The 19,537-nt window shown below is 43.0% G+C and overlaps 1 protein-coding gene across 1 annotated transcript in view; it reads left to right on the plus strand.

Annotated features, from left to right (window-relative positions):
* Nucleotides 1-370: 370 nt before the first annotated feature.
* The window catches only part of TTLL6 (tubulin tyrosine ligase like 6), a gene marked incomplete at its 3' end in the record, with an annotated part of 29,158 nt that continues 9,991 nt past the window's right edge, over nt 371-19,537 (plus strand). The window contains exons 1-8 of the mRNA XM_084615873.1: nt 371-444; nt 5,849-6,079; nt 11,526-11,563; nt 12,507-12,625; nt 12,743-12,873; nt 13,632-13,788; nt 15,158-15,301; nt 15,941-16,026. Of these exons, the coding sequence (XP_084471999.1) occupies nt 5,850-6,079; nt 11,526-11,563; nt 12,507-12,625; nt 12,743-12,873; nt 13,632-13,788; nt 15,158-15,301; nt 15,941-16,026 (905 nt within the window). The 5' untranslated portion in view covers nt 371-444; nt 5,849. The remainder of the gene's footprint in view (nt 445-5,848; nt 6,080-11,525; nt 11,564-12,506; nt 12,626-12,742; nt 12,874-13,631; nt 13,789-15,157; nt 15,302-15,940; nt 16,027-19,537) is intronic.

The following is a 19,537-nucleotide window of genomic DNA, read 5'->3' on the forward strand; positions in this document are numbered from 1 at the left end:
AGGCCCCGCCCCCTGACTCCACACCCGAGGTAGGGCGGTTGGTGGTGACAGTTTGTCTCGAGCTTTTTTTTGAGGGAGGGAGTGGGACAAGGGGGAAAGGAGAGTCGCCGAGAACCTCAACTGCGCATGAGCAGGATGGCACGCGCCCTCACTCTCGGGAGCGCGAGGCCAGAGCGTCCTAACATCGCCGTGACAACCCTCTTCTCACCCAATCAGAAACCTGGCTGACGCTTGGACCAATGGGACTGAAGTAGGTAATGCTCTAAAGGTCTGGGGGAGTGAAGAGGAGGGCCGTCGGTATGTGTTTCGACCAATAAGAAGGCAGGAGATAGCCATCAGGGTAGGCGGGGTAGGGGTGTAGGTTGGTTGAGAGCGTTACGAGGTGAGGGGGAAAGTTGGGGAACAAAACGGGGAGTGAGGAGGAGAGGAAGGGAGCGGGGTCAGGTAAGAGCGGGGAACCCTCCCCCCATTATCCTCCAGCGCAGAGCCCCCACCTCAGCGTCCCTACGCCCCCGATTCTCCCCAGCGCAGAGCCCCCACCTCAGCGTCCCTACGCCCCCGATTCTCCCCAGTGCAGAGCCCCCAGCTCGGCGTCCCTACGCCCCCGATTCTCCCCAGTGCAGAGCCCCCACCTCGGCGTCCCTACGCCCCCGATTCTCCCCAGTGCAGAGCCCCCACCTCGGCGTCCCTACGCCCCCGATTCTCCCCAGTGCAGAGCCCCCACCTCGGCGTCCCTACGCCCCCGATTCTCCCCAGTGCAGAGCCCCCACCTCGGCGTCCCTACGCCCCCGATTCTCCCCAGTGCAGAGCCCCCACCTCGGCGTCCCTACGCCCCCGATTCTCCCCAGTGCAGAGCCCCCACCTCGGTGTCCCTCCGCCCCCGATTCTCCCCAGCGCAGGGCTCCCCCGCATTTTCCCCTGTGCATATTTTCCCCTGTTCAGAGTCCACTCCAGTGCAGAGCCCACCCTGATGCAGAGCTCTCCCATTGCCCCCCAGTACTGGAGCAGAGTTGGAGGGACCTGACAGGCCCACCCCGCTGCAAGAGTGAGGAGTAATAGGAAGCAGTCCCTTACTTTTCCTTCTTTTCCCCTTTTTTGGGAACAGTACCTAATCATTATCGTTGCTTTCCCTACTGCTGCCAGATTTGAATTGTCCCCTTACCAAATCCTCTGACTGGTGACCTCTAGTGGACAGCGTTGTTGTCAGGATAGGGATGGAGGAAGGAGAGCAGTGCTCCTTAGCTAAGGTAGTAATATGGTGGGCACTGCAGGCAGTAGGGACATTATAAATATTTTACTAAAAACCCCTTGTCTCCCCTAGACAGGGTAGCTGTGTATGCAGCACAGTATCTGACTATGTCTTGCCCTTGTTCTAGCCATTTGTTGTCTGGCACTCTTGCTGAGGCCACATAGGCCTTTGCAATTTCTGAACACCTGTGCGTCTTTGTTCGTGAAAGTCTTATTGAGTGTCACTTTTCTTTCCTTGAGCCCACCGCCTGTTGTTTATACTCAGTCACTCACTCACGCTTTCTGTCTCTAGTCCCACCTTCTTTACCCAACAATATTTCCCCTTCCCATTCTTCACACTCCCCTCCTGGGGAGATGTGCATATAGATATCAGACAGAGGGTAAACAAAGACATATATTGTACAGTAATTTATCCAAGTTGTGCAATGACTGATAGTGAAATCTGTGTAGATAATACAAGCTTACCTATGGTGTTGGTGAAACACCCCCACTGTTTGATTAGTTGGAAGTGAACTAAAAGCCTTTTATAAATTACATTACTCATAATTAAATTTCTAAAAGTAAGTTTGCAAGTTGCTGCTTGAAGAATCTGTAGCTGCAGTTTAATCTGCCTTCCACCAAGCAGGTGCTTGTTCTGCATGAGTAATGCAGAAATGAAAAAATTGAGATACTAGGAGAAAATATGTACTGGTAACAATCATCCTGAATTATGTGTATATGTTCAGATACCGCAGAGATGAGTGTGGCATGTGGACTCGGTCAAAAGCCCACTGAAAGAAGTAGAAGGGCTCCAATTGACTACAGTAGTCTTTGGATTGGGGTAAAAAAGGCCTGGATATAAAATGTTTTTAAAATAGTTTGATTCAATCATACTATATATAAATAAGAGAAAAAGACTATATATTACAAATATAGTAACATTTTCTGACACACTTTAAATTCAGTGGCCCTGACACTTTGTGTCATCATTTACACCGATTCAAAAAGTGTGAAGTGAATATATAATTCTACCAAATCATTCACTCACTGGTGGTAGCATATTTCATCCACTTTGCACAGATGTGAATGACTACACAAGATTCAAAGCCATGGAGAATCAGTGAGTCTCTTCAATTACCTTCCAATAGTTCAATGTTGTGCATTTGTCCTGCAAACATTGATGTAATCATGAGCCCTCAAAACAGTATGATTAGTAATGGTTTTAGAAATCCTTCCTTTACAATTTATAGCTGGTGGACCAAATTCAACCCTGGTGTAATAGCAGGGACTTTAAGGCTGTCTGCACTGGGGGTTTTGCCAAAATTTGCCAGTTGTTAATACTGGTTTAGCTGCATCAGTGGTAGCTATAGTAAAAGTACTAGAGTAGATAAGACTTCTGTGGCCATAGGCATTTTTGATGCCATGTCTTATGACCCTGTTCAAGTCTTAAATACATGACAGTAAAAATACCAGTGGCCCCTGGCATCTGGTTTGCACTAGTAGGGCCATTTGTTATGCAATGGTGCTGAACCAGATATAGCACCGGTGAGAACTTTTTGACAGAAAAGTCTGATGTAGACAAGGCCCAAGGGAGTTACAGCAGGGATGAATTTGGCTCAATGTCTTACAGAGACAATGTCAATTGAAAAGAATTTATATCAAATTTAATGTTTTTAATCTAAGGTGTTGCCAGTAACACAGGAATTATATATAAATTCATCATCTGTGTTACTGGCAACACTTTAGATTATACAAATGAAAAGAATATTTACATCTAATTTATTCTTCACTGTTTGTTTACTTTTTGCATTTATTTTGCAGTCAATTTCATCTTTTGGTTTATTTGTTCAGTAGTATATTGCTGCAATATTTGGGTTGAAACTTTGCAGGGGAACATTTGTTTATTTTTTGTTATGTTTATATTAAAAGCCTGTTTCCATTGGAATTTTTGGGGAAAGATTGAATTGTAGTTTCTCTTTTGTGAAAGATTGCTAATTATTGAATTGTGGCTTTGCATGTGGGTCGTCCATGTGGTTAATCTTCCAGGATTGGACATTCTTTGTCTTGCCAAAAAGCTACTGCATTTATATTATCTAAAAAAAAAATTCAAAAAACTGTACTGATCTAGGATCAATAAGATACATTTTACACTTTCCTTTGAAAAGCTCTATTTTTTAAAATGTGAGACAATACAAAAAACAATATTCAGGGTTCTCTAACTTGACAGAAGCCATAATGATCTATAGCAGAAAGCCAGATCTAGACAGGTTATAATGAAACACATAAACTTCTGGAAGGTAATGGGCCTAATTCTGATCTCACTTACATGGGGGTGCCCATAAATAACATAACATATATTAGTGGGTTGGTGGTCCTTAATTTTGCATGACAGAGTGTTTGTTTCAGTGTTACAAGGGGATGGGTGGATTTTGAAAATCACCAAAATATGTATTACATAATTTGTGGACAGCCCCCATCAGTTTTACTCCAATGTAGCTCCACTGACTTCAGTGGAGTGACTCCTGATTTACATCAATGAGAGTTTAGAATCAGGCCATCCATGTATATGTGAGGCATTGGCATATTTCACTCTTTCATCAATTGGGATTTGTGTTTGTTGTTTTTTCTGTCTGTGATTCCCTTACCCCAGAGACAACTACTAGATAAAAATTGTAACATGCGATTTCTTTTCCATGCTGTGGCCAGAGCTGGGGAGAACCCAATGTTCATTCTGGGCAGGGCACAGGAGCTAGAAATCCAGCTCAGATTTTGTAAAGAGATTAAGGTTAACATTTAAAGAGGTGCTGTCAAATTAAAAGTGAATCATGTTCTTTTAACTATAGATTTGGTTGTGCTACTAATAGTATTTAGATGATTAAAGCTGAGCACTTTAAAAATACATATACATTTAATCATTCATATGTTGTTTGTTTACTATTTGCACTTAATCCCCTTGTATTATAGGCAGGCTGGTAGTACCACATATTATGAAGGTTGCTCAACATTTCCCAACATAAGACTCTGTTTTCAGTTGCTTATAACTTTGCCAAACTTTAACCATTTCGGCTGAAATTTTCCATGCTGGGTATCTGCCTCAGGCTAAATATTTTTTTTTTTTTTAATTTCAGCCAAAGCTGTACAGGCATTTCCAAGAACAAGGCTAATGAAAAACATGTTGGTTTGCCCAGGTTAAAAAACCCTGGCAATCTTTTCAAACATATTTGAAACCCACTGGCTAAGTGTTCCGTTCCCCTTTAGCATTGTTCCACATAGAGGGTGACAGTTACTTGTTAGCTCAAATGGCAAAGATCCGTGTGGTGGGGCTAAAGGTTGCAGCCATGCTGATAACCCATATGGATGTCAATATGCTGCCACATGATGGAAATTGTTTTTTGAGTTTGTTTTTTTAAAAACCTCAAAAATCACATACACAAAACTACATTAAAATAACATTATTAAAGTTGCAAAGTCAAGCGCTCAAAGTTAGGCTGTGCAATCCTAATTCACCTCCCTTGTGTGCATGCATTACAATAAAGTTTTTAATTACATGATCATATTCTATTTTTTCCACAGGTCCCCTGCTTCATTCAGTTCTTTGTATGTAATAATGGAATAGATTGGTCAATTTCGCTTTTTCTCTCTGATTGGTTTCACTTTCTGGTTCTCAAAAGTTAGCACAGTGTTTACCACTCAGGTGGTAAATACTGCAAGGAAATTTGTAAGTGCAAACAAAAATGATATTTTAAATAAAGAGAGTGAGAATATTTTTGTTAATATAAAGTTTTATAGAGTTTGTTTTCTGAACTACTTGCTATTTATACTTTAAGAGAAAGGAATCCTTACCTCTTGGAGCATTCTATAAATACAACGCCATTCTGGAAGGGCAGGGTAGAATCTGTAGATATATAAGAAACATTAACTTCTATATAAAGATTGTTAATCTCCGTTTACTTTGCCAAAGATTTCTGTTTGCAGCAGAACCTGATCTGTTAGACTAGGGTTTTAGCTGTAGATTTGATAGACGCTGATTCATCTCATCCCTCTGATCATGTGTTAGCACTGAGCTGGCATTCAGATTAGGTGCATATCAGTCAGTTCTTTAGTATTGAATTCTCAAATCTGAGCAGGACTGAACCTTTAGGAAGAGAGAAAGAACAAGATGTTAAGGGAGCACTAACTCTAGTGAGACAAAAGCTATTAATCCTTCCATTGTAGTTTCTTGCAATAACACTAAGGATCTGCGCCAAGACAGCTTCCTGATGTTCTATTAGCATAATATCACAGATAGCAGGAGTTTAGAAATATTCGTCAGCGTCAAACAAAGCTATTTTCCCGTGCAGAGATGCCATTCAGATGGGAATCACTATTGACAGAAGCAGATACATATATAGGTAGATATCTGATCCTGTCGAAATGGGGAGAGAGGCATGGAGGGTGGACTTGTGAGGAGGGGATGAACATATCTGTTCCTAACTTGGGAATATGCAGGGAGTTATACAGTATTCTGTTTTATCAGCTGTATTTGAGGAAGCAGCTGGATCCACGAAAAGATTGATGGGACTATTGCTCATCCCTGTACACTGTTCACTTTTCTTCTGGTCTGTTGTGGATGTTTCCACAGGATGAAGGCATCAGCTATACTGCAAAAATATGGATCCTTTGAAGGAGTGGAGCAGGAGACAGAAGAGTCAGATGAGAAAGATGCAACTGAACTAGACTTTTTACCAAGAGAACTAGAAAGAAAAGACAATGCCTTGGACACCATAGACCAGGATACAGTGGGGTGTGAAGAGAAGAAAAGAAGAATTCAAGATCCTAACATATCCATGAAAAAGAAAAGAAAGAGAAAGAGGTTAGAAATAACTATTGAAAGGGCTGTAAAAGTCCTGAAGAGGGACTTTTATATGTTCATAGTAGAGCTACTGAAAATAGAGGAGGGTAATGTGGGGAAGAGATGTTGGAGAATAGGGTATTCAGAGTGGTGCTATGCAGAAGGGGAGGAACACAGAATTTTTGTAGTGAGAGGGATAGGTAAATGTGTTGGAGTGGAGGGGAAATGAAGGTGTTCAGAAAAAGTGATGATTTTAAGTTTTGTAGGTGGTCAGCAACTCAGAGTAGGGATTGCCTTTTCTTGAATGTACAGAAAGAACCTAACATGTAATAGTTACTACCATAATAAATAATAGTAATAATAATTAGACACTAGTGTTCATGGAAAGAACATAGTTCAGGGGAGCTTTCATTCTGATGTGAAATAGATATGCTAGTAAGAGTTGCAGAATAGTTCAGGAGAAAAAGAAGATATACAGTTTCTGAGCATAAATATTTTCTGTTGATGCCCATTTGCCCTTTGGCTCACGACTTTGGGGAATCCCGTTCTTAGGTTGATTCCTAAATAACCAATCTTGTTGAGTAACTGCCATATCTTTTTCTCCCACTGCAACAGAAAGAGTGCTCTTCCTTTGGTTTCATAACTACTGGTTTTCTAGTATTCTGGTATTCTAGTATTATTTTTTATTTTATTGCAAGCCCATTAGCAAGAATTTTTAATGAATCTGTAAACTCAGGGGTTGTACCGTATGATTGGAGAATTGCTAACATAGTTCCTATTTTTAAGAAAGGGAAAAAAAGTGATCCAAGTAATTATAGGCCTGTTAGTTTGACATCTGTAGTATGCAAGGTCTTGGAAAAAATTTTGAAGGAGAAGGTAGTTAAGGACATTGAAGTCAATGGTAAATGGGACAAAATACAACATGGTTTTACAAAAGGTAGATCGTGCCAAACCAACCTGATCTCCTTCTTTGAGAGAGTAACAGATTTTTTAGATAAAGGAAACGCAGTGGATCTAATTTACTTAGATTTTAGTAAGGCGTTTGATACTGTGCCACATGGGGAATTATTAGTTAAATTGGATAAGATGGGCATCAATAGGAAAATTGAAAGGTGGATAGGGAATTGGTTAAAGGGGAGACTACAACGGGTCCTACTGAAAGGTGAACTGTCAAGTTGGAGGGAGGTTACCAGTGGAGTTCCTCAAGGATCAGTTTTGGGACCAATCTTATTTAATCTTTTTATTACTGACCTGGGCACAAAAAGTGGGAGTGTGCTAATAAAGTTTGCAGATGATACAAAGCTGGGAGGTATTGCTAATTTAGAGAAGGACAGGGATACCCTACAGGAGGATCTGGATGACCTTGTAAACTGGAGTAATAGGAATAGGATGAAATTTAATAGTGAGAAGTGTAAGGTCATGCATTTAGGGATTAATAACAAGAATTTTAGTTATAAGCTAGGGACGCATCAACTAGAAGTAACGGAGGAGGAAAAGGACCTTGGAGTATTGGTTGATCATAGGATGACTATGAGCTGCCAATGTGATATGGCTGTGAAAAAAGCTAATGTCGTCTTGGGATGCATCAGGAGAGGTATTTCCAGTAGGGATAAGGAGGTTTTAGTACCGTTATATAAGGCACTGGTGAGACCTCACCTGGAATACTGTGTGCAGTTCTGGTCTCCCATGTTTAAGAAGGATGAATTCAAACTGGAACAGGTACAGAGAAGGGCTACTAGGATGATCCGAGGAATGGAAAACTTGTCTTATGAAAGGAGACTCAGGGAGCTTGGCTTGTTTAGCCTAACTAAAAGAAGGTTGAGGGGAGATATGATTGCTCTCTATAAATATATCAGAGGGATAAATACCAGAGAGGGAGAGGAATTATTTAAACTCAGTACCAATGTGGACACAAGAACAAATGGATATAAACTGGCCACTAGGAAATTTAGATTAGAAATTAGACGAAGGTTTCTAACCATCAGAGGAGTGAAGTTTTGGAATAGCCTTCCGAGGGAAGTAGTGGGGGCAAAAGATCTATCTTGCTTTAAGATTAAACTCGATAAGTTTATGGAGGAGATGGTATGATGGGATAACATGGTTTTGGTAATTAAATATTCATGGTAAATAGGCCCAATGGCCTGTGATGGGTTTTTAGATGGGGTAAGATCCAAGTTACCCGGGAAAGAATTTTCTGTAGTATCTGGCTGATGAATCTTGCCCATATGCTCAGGGTTTAGCTGATTGCCATATTTGGGGTCGGGAAGGAATTTTCCTCCAGGGCAGATTGGAAGGCCCTGGAGGTTTTTCGCCTTCCTCTGTAGCATGGGGCACGGGTCACTTGCTGGAGGATTCTCTGCTCCTTGAGGTCTTCAAACTATAATTTGAGGACTTCAATAGCATAGATATAGGTGTGAGGTCTTTTTTAGGAGTGGTGGGTGAAATTCTGTGACCTGCATTGTGCAGGAGGTCAGACTAGATGATCATAATGGTCCCTTCTGGCCTAAATATCTATGAATCTATGAATCTTTACAAGCATTTCTGTAGTGCTCATCACTGTATTTTTTTTCTACATCTATTATGTAAAATGTGCTCACTCTTTTCTATTATATTGTGTTGTTAAAATATAATATTTTCTTGTTGAAATCATCATCAGATGTCTGATATAGCCTTACTACTGGAGCTGGTAATCCATACCACAAGAGACTTGATTAGGGTTACTCTGTCCTCTTTTCTTCCTTCCCCAGGGGACTGCAATATCAGAGGTAAAATTCGTAATCCTTATCCTCCCCTTCTTCCTCTTACCATCTCTCCATTCGTCTCTTCCTTATTTCATTTGCATACTGTTGTCCTGTTGGTTAGAACGCCTTCAAATTCTTCTTCTTATTAAAAATCAGTTGAAGCTTTTTGAGTGTATGAAACGTCTACAGAAAATTGTGATTCTAGTGAACCCCACCACTTTGTGTGCTCTCTCTGTGTCTCTCTTCATTGTGGGAGTTTTTGGGAGGCAGGTTGAGAGTGGGTGTGCTTCGCTGTTCACTTTTTCTGTTTTGGGGAAATGGGGTTTGGGTTTTGTTGTGTTTGTTTAGTTTTGTGGTTGTTGTGGCGTTCGTTTCAGGGTTTCTTTTGTCTTAGCTGGCTTTTGTCTGCCCTCTTGGTTGGCACAGTCAGCCCAGGGGGACAAAGACCGCAGTTGCTTTCAGATTCTGAGGGTTTAACCTGGGGATATCGGGTTGTTGATTTGGCTCCAGACTCTACCTCTGTGGAGGAGTGTGTTCTAGCTGTGGGAAAGGTGATTGGGTATGGTATACCTCCCACATGAGCAAGGCTGTTGTAGTGTTGAGCTGGTGGTTGCTGAGGGGATTGTTGTGCAGGTTGTTTTTGTTCCTGTTGTGCCTTTCTTGATGCTTGCTTCTTAAGTCACTCTCTCTCTAATGCCCCTCCGTGTTTAGGAAATAAGCAGCTGGCCAGAGACCTGCTGAATTATGGTGAGAGCACTAACTCTATTAAGAGGGTTCCTTTGGGCTGTAAAGCCTCAGAGGTTTGCCATCTCCTGTCCTTTCATAGGCAGGTTTTTATTATATTAATCACTGCTTCCAAGGTTCTAAAAGTTTCCCTGAAGCGTACAACTGGGGTCTGTGACTACACCAGTGGTGCCCAAACTTTCCCTGTTGCACACCCACTTACCAGTAATGGAATCTGTCCGTACGCCCCTCCCACCCATTACAGCACAGTTGATTTAGCAGCAGGGGTCGGCAACGTGTCTGTACACGGACAAGTGCTGTGGTAAAAATTTTGAGGTCCATGTATGAGGACCGTGGTTCAAAAAACCTTGGATGACATAATGCCCCCAATGTCCGTCACTAAGTACGGTAATCTTGTCAAGTGTCTGTCGCGCAACATGGTGGTGCCGACCCCTTTTCAGAAGAAGAGCTTGAGCTGAAGACGGAGCCAGGGACAGAACTGGGAATGGGAGAGGAACTGGGGCTAGAGGCGGAGCTGGCCTGAGGACAGAGCAGGAATGGGGGCAGAGCTGGGCTGGGGATGGAGCAGGGGGCAAAGCAGAGCAGTGGCTGTGGCTGGAGCTGGGCTGGGGGCAGAGCGGAGCTGGGCTGGGGGCAGAGCGGAGCTGGGCTGGGGCACAGCTGGGCTGGGTGGCGCTCCCTCCCCACCCTGCATGGGGGCTGGCCCAGCCCTGCCGCGCGACCCCCTGAACGTTCCTCCTTGTCCCCCTATGGGAGCACACCCCACCGTTTGGGGACCCCTGGACTACACTGTTTGTGGCCATTGAAGACAGCCTGTTTTCATTGGGGGACACATTTAGTAAATCAGTGCCCTGAGCAGTGGCAGGCTGCCCCTGGTGTGGTGATCCTGTGCCTGGGAATGTGTGGGTTTCTGTGAGTAAAGCACAGGGTGGGGTAGTTGTGGCTGGGTCCTAACAGGCTCCAGATGTCTGTGGGGAAATGGGTTCTGGGGACTCAGTGTCCCTTTATGACATGTGGGAGATGCTATTGCTGGTTCTGTGGCTCCTGACTCAGGGTACATCTACACTGGAATAAAGGACCTACGGCACTGCTGCAGCTGGCCTAGGGCAGCTGACTTGGGATTGCGGGGCTTGGTTGCTGAGCTAAAAATTGCCATATAGACATTCAGGCTCAGGCTGGAGCCCGGGCTCTGGGATCTTCCCCTCCCCTCCCCTCCGCCTTGCAGGGTCCCAGTAGAGTTTGGGCTCCAGACCAGCCCAAACGTCTACAGAGCATTTTTACAGCCCAAGCACTGGGAGCCCAAGTCAACTGACTCAGGCCAGCCTCTGGTGTTTAGCTGCTGCATAGACTTATCCTCAGTGGCCTCTCATCCTGAGCCTGACTGCAAAATGGAGGCTGAGCTTGCTGCTATGGATTCCACAGTTTTTGCTGTGGATTCTGGCTTGCAGGCAAAGCCCCAGAGTGAAAAATGGCAGTTGAAAGCATAGGGGCCCCCGGTTTCTGAGGGTTCTGCAAAGTGGGTTAGTTTAGCCAATGCAATCGGGGAGCATACTATTAAGGGTGCTGCTGAGGTTGGAGGCATGGGGAATTCTCAGGTCTCCATCCCAGCAGTCTGCTCCCCCCAGTTTCTCTGATGATATGTGCTGGAGGGAGACCATGTAACCAGGGAATAACATTCACATTGTGCTTGTTGTATCATTGTCTTCAGAGAAGTTTACTTAATAGTACCTGCCTTTCTTTTCTATAGAGACTAAATGCTTAGTTATTTGGTTTGTCTCCAGCAAATAATTTTTGAAGTGACCACTGAGCAAAAAACAGTGATCAATCCTGGTGACTAGCCTATTAGATGATCATTTAGATAGTGCTTTACATAAATTTATGGAAGTACAACTGTAAAGTTCCCAGGGCTTCCCCATAAAGCGTAAACTGGTCCTTGTCTGTATGCCTCTGTCTTTCTGCTTTTTTTTATTTTTTTCCAGATGACCTGTGATAAGTCTGACCAACTGCAAGTATGATAGTGGTGAGTATCTTTCTCATCTTTCCCAAATGTAGAAGGTAAGCCAAAGAATTGTGACCCAGTCGATTCATGTAAAGAAATGTATATTTTCATTTACTCTTAGGAAAAAGAGCTCAATTTAAAATGGAATTTATTTTGTCATGTGACTTGTTAACTGAATTTTAGTGCTTATGAATATGACCAAATGCAAGCATCATTTAGAAACCTCATGCAGTCTGGGCAAGCATTGTGCAAGATTCCCCTACTAGTGAAACTCATTCCTGACCTACAGCATTCCTGTTATTCCACACATTTGGCACCACATAGCTCTCTTAGCGTATCTCAATATTAACCAACAGCATCCCCTGGTATTTTATTACTTGCCCTCCTCAAGCACAGTCTGCTAATGATGCTAAATCGTCTAAAGGCACTAGCTTGTGATCATCAAATATGTTTCCCTTCTCGTGACTGAAGTTAGGCAAGAAGTCATATCCATGAACTTTTGCCAGTGCAAGATTTGAATGCTTGTTGTGGATTTGCAACATGGGGAACCAATTCAAATGGCTCCACTCCACATAAAATGAATCATTTAATTTTTTTATTTCAAGAAGTTCTGCTTTTCACCGTTGTTCAGAAAGACCAATGCAACAGCAACGCAAGCTTACTCCATCCTGCAATTTTTGCTAGCTAGTGTAAAGTTTCTAGCAGCATACTGGAGAGGTCAACTTGTTCAGTAGTCACCAGTGACTGTCCAATTTGTCAGACAAAATGGATGGTTTTTGGGCAGCGTATCCGTAGAGATTAGAGGACTGGAAGCTGCCACTCAGAGTAGAGCTGAGGTCTATAGATATCTGAGCTGAGTGGTATAACTGAACCATGATTCTATATCTCCTTCTGAGTCCAAACAGAATTTTCTAAAGTCTAAATTTCTAGTATGATTGAAACTGTTTCTTTTCTTATGATGCAGTGCGTCGGGCTGCTAAGCAATATGGCTTACGGGAAGCAGGTGAGAATGATGAGTGGACCCTCTATTGGACAGACTATTCAGTCTCACTGGATCGGGTAATGGAAATGAAAAGTTATCAGGTACTTATCTCTGTGAGGTGGAGTGGATATTAAATTATTACTTTTTTCCCCAGTGCAAATGACCAAGAGACCAGGAAGATGCTTATTATTATGCCTTTTCTCTGGACTTCTTTCCAGAAAATCAACCACTTCCCTGGGATGAGTGAAATATGTAGGAAGGATCTGCTGGCCAGGAACATGAGCAGGATGCTAAAGCTCTTTCCTAAAGAATTTAACTTCTTTCCCAGGACCTGGTGTCTTCCTGCTGAGTGAGTCTTCCTTACAATGTTTACTGACTGATTTTCCTCTTGTCTTGCTTCTCTTCACCATCACCCTCACTTTTTCCACTCATCCTTTATGTCAGCCTTCCTTACTTTGGGCCTGAGTCTCCTCTTACACCAGTGTAAATTGAGAGTATCTTCTTAGAGCTCCATGAAGATGCTCCAAAGTAAAACTTGAGCAAGTAAGAAGAGAATCAAACCCATTATCTTTCTGCTCTTTTCTTTACCCAGAGTAATGGAAAAAGACTAGGAACATTTTCATAGTAGAATGATGTTGCTTTGAGCTGAATGCACCATGTATTCACTGGTGATGCAAGCCCCTTGGCAGTGAATGGAATAAAATTCCTTTTATTTTTCTGGATGAAGTCCATTGCTGTATTACTCAATGGGATGAAGTATCTTCCCTCTTTGGAAGAGGAGATGATTTCTATATCATATTAAAAATCTCTTTTCTCTAAAAATCAAAAAAGAGATCATTCCCATAAGACTGTGTGATTCACTCCAAACTTGCTTCTATTGGAAATAAAGGTTTACTGAGAGCTAGAGAACAGGTTGTATTCCTGGCTCTGGAGGGACAGATGTTTTTTTCTTTGTGATCACTGGTTCTGTAGACATTTGCATTTGTCTGCCAAAACGTTTCTAGCATTGGTAGGCTGTGAGACATCAAACCTCAGAATCATGTAATTCTGATTGTCTTGCTTTTCTTTCTTTCTCCCCCCCCCCCCGCGCATCATCTTTCCCTACAGCTATGGGGATTTGCAGACCTATAGCAGATCAAGGAAACATAAGACATACATCTGTAAGCCCGACTCTGGCTGTCAGGGGAGAGGCATCTTCATCACCAGATCTTTGAAAGACATAAAACCTGGAGAGGATATGATCTGCCAGCTCTACATCTCAAGGGTAATCTCCCTATTCCACATCCCAAGATTACTTTTATGTCATTAAACCAGACTTTAATTCAGCTCAGCCTTGCTTGCCTGTGATCATCCAGTCATAAACAGCACTCATTGCCTTTGAATACATGACCATTGAAATAATTCCTCTTTTGTGTGCCATTGGGTTCCTAAGTAATTTTTGAATAAGCTTTTTATATAAGCTAATTCACCTTTGCTGGATGAACCTAACTAGATGAGGGAAATCTCCTTCCTGCTGTAGAGTGAGTTAGCTCTCAAATATATACAATATTTCCGTAGGCCCAACTGGAGGAGAGAGTGAGGGGATTGTTTGTACCCAGTCCCACAAACCTGTTTATAACCTATTTTACTCAAGAATCTTTTGGCTGACATTTTGGCATTACCCTCTCTTCCTAAGGAAACATCCACATTCAAGCCTCTGGGATCTCCTGTGCCTTTGGGACACCTATAATGTAAATACCAGAACCTAAGTTTTTACTCTGATTTGTTCTTTCATTTTGAATATGTTTCATTATTATTTATTACTGATTTTTTTTTTAGAGAGATAAAGCATGGTCTGGGGAGCTGGGATTCAGAACTGCTAGAGTTTATATCTTCTCTTGTGCTGACTCACTGTGTGGCTTTCAGCAAATCACTGTTCCATGTCTGTTTCCCCCCACTTTTAAAATGGGGGGGGGACCTATCCACCTCATAGACTTTATGTGACGATTAATGAGTTTGTTCAATGCTCAGAACATGTAAAGAACTCAATGACGGATTAGTTTAATTACTATTATAGTGTTGCTGCTGTGCTCAGTACGATAGAATACATTACTGTTCTTAAATTCTCCAATTTCCCAATATTTGAATAACTATAAGAAACATCATTTATAAGAGAAAAGTACTCTAGCAAGAATTGCTTATATACCGGATACTGGGGTACATGTAAATTTTTGTTTGCATATTAAGAACACCTAGATCTATTAAGTGTCCATGACTAGTTCTGATCATGTGATCTTATTAAAATGATCACGCTCTGCATAAAGTTTGCAATTACCCTTACTTGGATGGAATGTCTTAACCCAGACAGTTTCCCAATTTCTAAAATGGAGATAGATAAGGAAGTGTTGTTATCGCCCAAAGAATGTTGTAAGGCTTAATTACTGAATATCTGTCTAGCACTTTGATGAAGGAAGGTGATGTATATGTGCTAAGTATTGTTATAAGGATTGCATGTCTTGGTTTTGTTTTTTCAGCTTGTAGGTGGGACTGTACAGCTATTTTCATCACCTCAGTCTCGAGTTAATGAGTTACTAATGTTCCTCTTGTACTTCAAACAAACTATAAGCAACTCAGTTTCATCTTCTCTTTCCCAGCCTTTTATTATTGATCGTTTTAAGTTTGATCTGAGGATTTATGTGCTTGTGACATCATGTGACCCTCTGAGGATATTTGTCTATAATGAGGGCCTTGCACGCTTTGCTACATCAGCCTACTCTGACCCCTCACACAGCAATCTGGTGAGTAAAGAACCCTGTTAACATAAATTAACACCATTCAAATTCATAACAACAGGAACTATCTGTTGAAATGTAGTGGCACAGAGAAACAATAATGCTTTGGACTGCTATGATACCTTTAATCTGAGGATCTGCACGCCCTTCACAAACAATAATAATTAATCCTCACTTCATCAAAGTGACATGGGTAAGGTTATAGATGAATCATCTCACCCACCACTGAAATGCAGCCACCTCTGTGGTAGAACATAGCTAGAGTTTAACAGCACACAATAACACTACATAATAGTTTCTGGGCAGTTAGGGGCTGATCCTGCAAACACTTACATACCACAAAAAGAAAAGGAGTACTTGTGGCACCTTAGAGACTAACAAATTTATTTGAGCATAAGCTTTCATGAGCTACAGCTCACTTCATTGGAAGCATACCACAATGACTTTACTCATGCAAGTGGTCCCATTTAAATGATCTTAAGACTGTGTTGGGTTCATGAGAGTGATGAGATAAGTACTGCTATTAAATGTCTTGTACTTAGATTTTTTTCTGCATTAAGTAGTGTGACCAGGTATCATCATGTACAGGGAGAGTGAAGAAGGCAGATGTCTCTCTCACCTTATAACCCATTCGTTTATTTGTAGGATGACGTCTGCATGCACCTGACTAATTATTCCATTAACAAGCACAGTACTAATTTTCTCCGAGATGAAGATTCTGGAAGTAAGAGGTAAGAGAGAGAGAACATTAATCACAGCCAGGGGATGTTAGTCTGTTCTCATGAATCTTCATATGCATTTTCACACTTTTTTCATATATGTTTAGGAAATATTTCTTTCCATGCAGCCAGTGAAGAGTGTATTTTGTGTCATTGGTTATATAAATAATTTAAAGAAGCTGAGATGAATATTAGTGAGAGGCCAGAAGCAGGAGAAAAAAAAGTGAACTGTCCTTCAAATTGGAAATACCAATGCATTTGTTGCAACTGGTGCTTCTGGATTACATTACTCTGTTTATTGTCCTTGGTGGTTATGTTTGGCTGTCTAATGTAGATAAATCTATATATAATGATCAGTCAGGTTTTTCCTCTTGCCCACATTCTTCTCCCAGTCCTTTTCTTTTCTTTTCACCATGTTTCTAGCTGTTTCTACATAGTACCCTGTCCATTGCCACTAGGACCTCAGTGGTATCCATTTCTTCTTAGCAGTATTGCTCTTTGCCAATAGCAGCAGGAACTCCAGTGGTGCCAATGTTTCTTCTGCAGTGCTCTGTTGGTGCCAGAAAGGCTTCACTAGTATGAATTGTCTTGGAGCAATGCCTTGGGCCTGGTCTACACTACAGGGTTAGGTTAAATTTAGTCGCATTAGGTCGATTTAAAAATGACTGCGTCCACACAACGAACCCTGTTCCATCGACCTAAAGGGCTCTTAAAATCGACTTCTGTACTCCCCCCCAACTAGGGGAGTAGCGCTAAAATCGACCTTGCTGGGTCAAATTTGGGGTAGTGCTGATGCAAATCAACGGTATTGGCCTCCAGGAGCTATCCCAGAGTGCTCCATTGTGACTGCTCTGGACAGCACTTTGAACTCCAATGCACTAGCCAGGTACACAGGAAAAGCCCCGGGAAATTTTGAATTTCATTTCCTGTTTGGTTAGCATGGCGAACTCAGGAGCACTCAGCAGCACAGGTGATCATGCAGTCCCCCCAGAATCGTAGAGCGTAGAATGTTTCTACGCTCCCCCTATCATCTCCATCCCTGAGGTTATCGCAGATTAGAAGGCGAAAAAAACGCACTTGCAATGACATGTTTTCTGAGCTCATGCAGTCCTCCCGCACTGGTAGGGCACAACTTAATGCATGGAGGCATTCAGTGGCAGAGGCCAGGAAAAAATTAAGTGAGCATGAAGAGCAGAGGCAGGACATGATGCTGAGGCTAATGGGAGAGCAAATGGACATGATGAAGCATCTGTTGGGGGAGCAAACGGACATGATGAAGCATCTGTTGGAGCTGCAGGAAAGTCAACAAGAGCACAGACCCCCGCTGCATCCACTGTATAACCGCCTACCCTCCTCCCCATGTTCCATAGCCTCTTCACCCAGACGCCCAAGAACACGGGGGTGGGGAGGCTCCAGGCTCCCAGCCACTTCACTCCAGAGGATGGCCCAAGCAATAGAAGGCTGTCATTCAAACAGTTTGATTTTTAGTGTAGCTACAATAAGCAATGTGGCCTTGTCCTTCCCTCCTCCCCCACCCCACCCAGGCTACCTTGTCCGTTATCTCATTTTTTTTAATTAATAAAGAAAGAATGCATGGTTTCAAAACAATAGTTACTTCATTTCGAAGGGGGCAGGGTGGTTGGCTTACAGGGAATTAAAATCAAGAAAGGGGGTGGGTTTGCATCAAGGAGAAACACACACAACTGTCACACGAAGCCTGGCCAGTCATGAAACTGGTTTTTCAAAGCCTCTCTGATGCACAGCACGCCTTACTGTGCTCTTCACCCTGGTGTCTGGCTGCTCAAAATTGGACGCCAGGCAATTTGCCTCAACCTCCCACCCCGCCATAAATGTCTCCCCCTTACTCTCACAGATATTATGGAGCACACAGCAAGCAGCAATAACAATGGGAATGTTGGTTGCGCTGAGGTCTGATCTAGTCGGCAGACAGTGCCAGCGAGCTTTTAAATGTCCAAAGGCACATTCTACCACCATTCTTCACTTGCTCAGCGTATAGATTCATAGATACTAAGGTGAGAAGGGACCATTATGATCATCTAGTCCGACCTCCTGCACAACGCAAGCCACAGAATCTCACCCACCCACTCCTGCGAAAAACCTCTCACCTATTTCTGAGCTATTGAAGTCCTCAAATCATGGTTTAAAGACTTCAAGGAGCAGAGAATCCTCCAGCAAATGACCCGTGCCCCATGCTACAGAGGAAGGCGAAAAACCTCCAGGGCCTCTTTGAATCTGCCCTGGAGGAAAATTCCTTCCCGACCCCAAATATGGCGATCAGCTAACCCCTGAGCATATAGGCAAGATTCACCAGCCAGATACCCAGGAAAGAATTTTCTGTAGTAACTCAGATCCCACCCCATCTAACATCCCAGCACAGGCCATTGGGCCTATTTACCATGAATAGTTAAAGATCAATTAATTATCAAAATCATGTTATCCCATCATACCATCTCCTCCATAAACTTATCGAGTTTAATCTTAAAGTTGAACTGCTCCTTGCTACTGTCCAGGCTTCCTGAGCTATGGGAGCAAGGGGTAGGCTGGGGTAGGTGTTACTGCACAGTGCTGCTGGCTGGGAGAGCAGCCTGAGGCAGAAGCCTCCAGCTCGCATGATATTCCAGGCAAGACTGAATCTCCATGAGACGAAACTTAAAGAAGAGAATGACCTGGAGTCTCTGGCTCCCATTCAGTGCTCTAAGAGGAAGATAGCCATGTCTGTCCAGGTACCCCTGATTGACCTCACCGAAGTCTGCCAGGAGCACCCAGGGGATGTTCAATGGCTGTCAGTCCTACTGCATCATCTGCCGCAAAGGCAAGGAGCTGCTGCTGTGTAGCAATGCAGTACCACACCTGCCAGCAGCACCCAGGAGATATATGGTGACGGTGAGCTGAGTGGGCTCCATGCTTGCCGTGGTGTGGCATCTGCATGGGTAACCCAGGAAAAAAGGCGCAAAACTATTGTCTGACATTGCTTTCATGGAGGGAGGGAGGGTGGGGGGCCTGACGACATGTACCCAAAACCACCCACGACAATGTTTTTGCCCCATCAGGCATTGGGAGCTTAACTCAGAATTCCAATGGGCAGCTCTGTAAGTTGATGCTAACCACGGTAGTGAGGACACATTCCGCCGACTTAATGCACTAGTGTGGACATAGAATCATAGAATATCAGGGTTGGAAGGGACCTCAAGAGGTCATCTAGTCCAACCCCCTGCTCAAAGCAGGACCAATCCCCAACTAAATCATCCCAGCTAGGGCTTTGTCAAGCCTGACCTTAAAAATATCTAAGGAAGGAGATTCCACCACCTCCTTAGGTAGCACATTCCAGTGTTTCACCACCCTCCTAGTAAAAAAGTTTTTCCTAATATCCAACCAAAACCTCCCCCACTGCAACTTGAGACCATTACTCCTTGTTCTGTCATCAGCTACCACTGAGAATAGTCTAGATCCATCCTCTTTAGAACCCTCTTTCAGGTAGTTGAAAGCAGCTATCAAATCCCCC

This window comes from Lepidochelys olivacea (genome assembly GCF_965140295.1).
Source record: "Lepidochelys olivacea isolate rLepOli2 genome assembly, chromosome: 27".
Lineage (NCBI taxonomy): Eukaryota > Metazoa > Chordata > Testudines > Cheloniidae > Lepidochelys > Lepidochelys olivacea.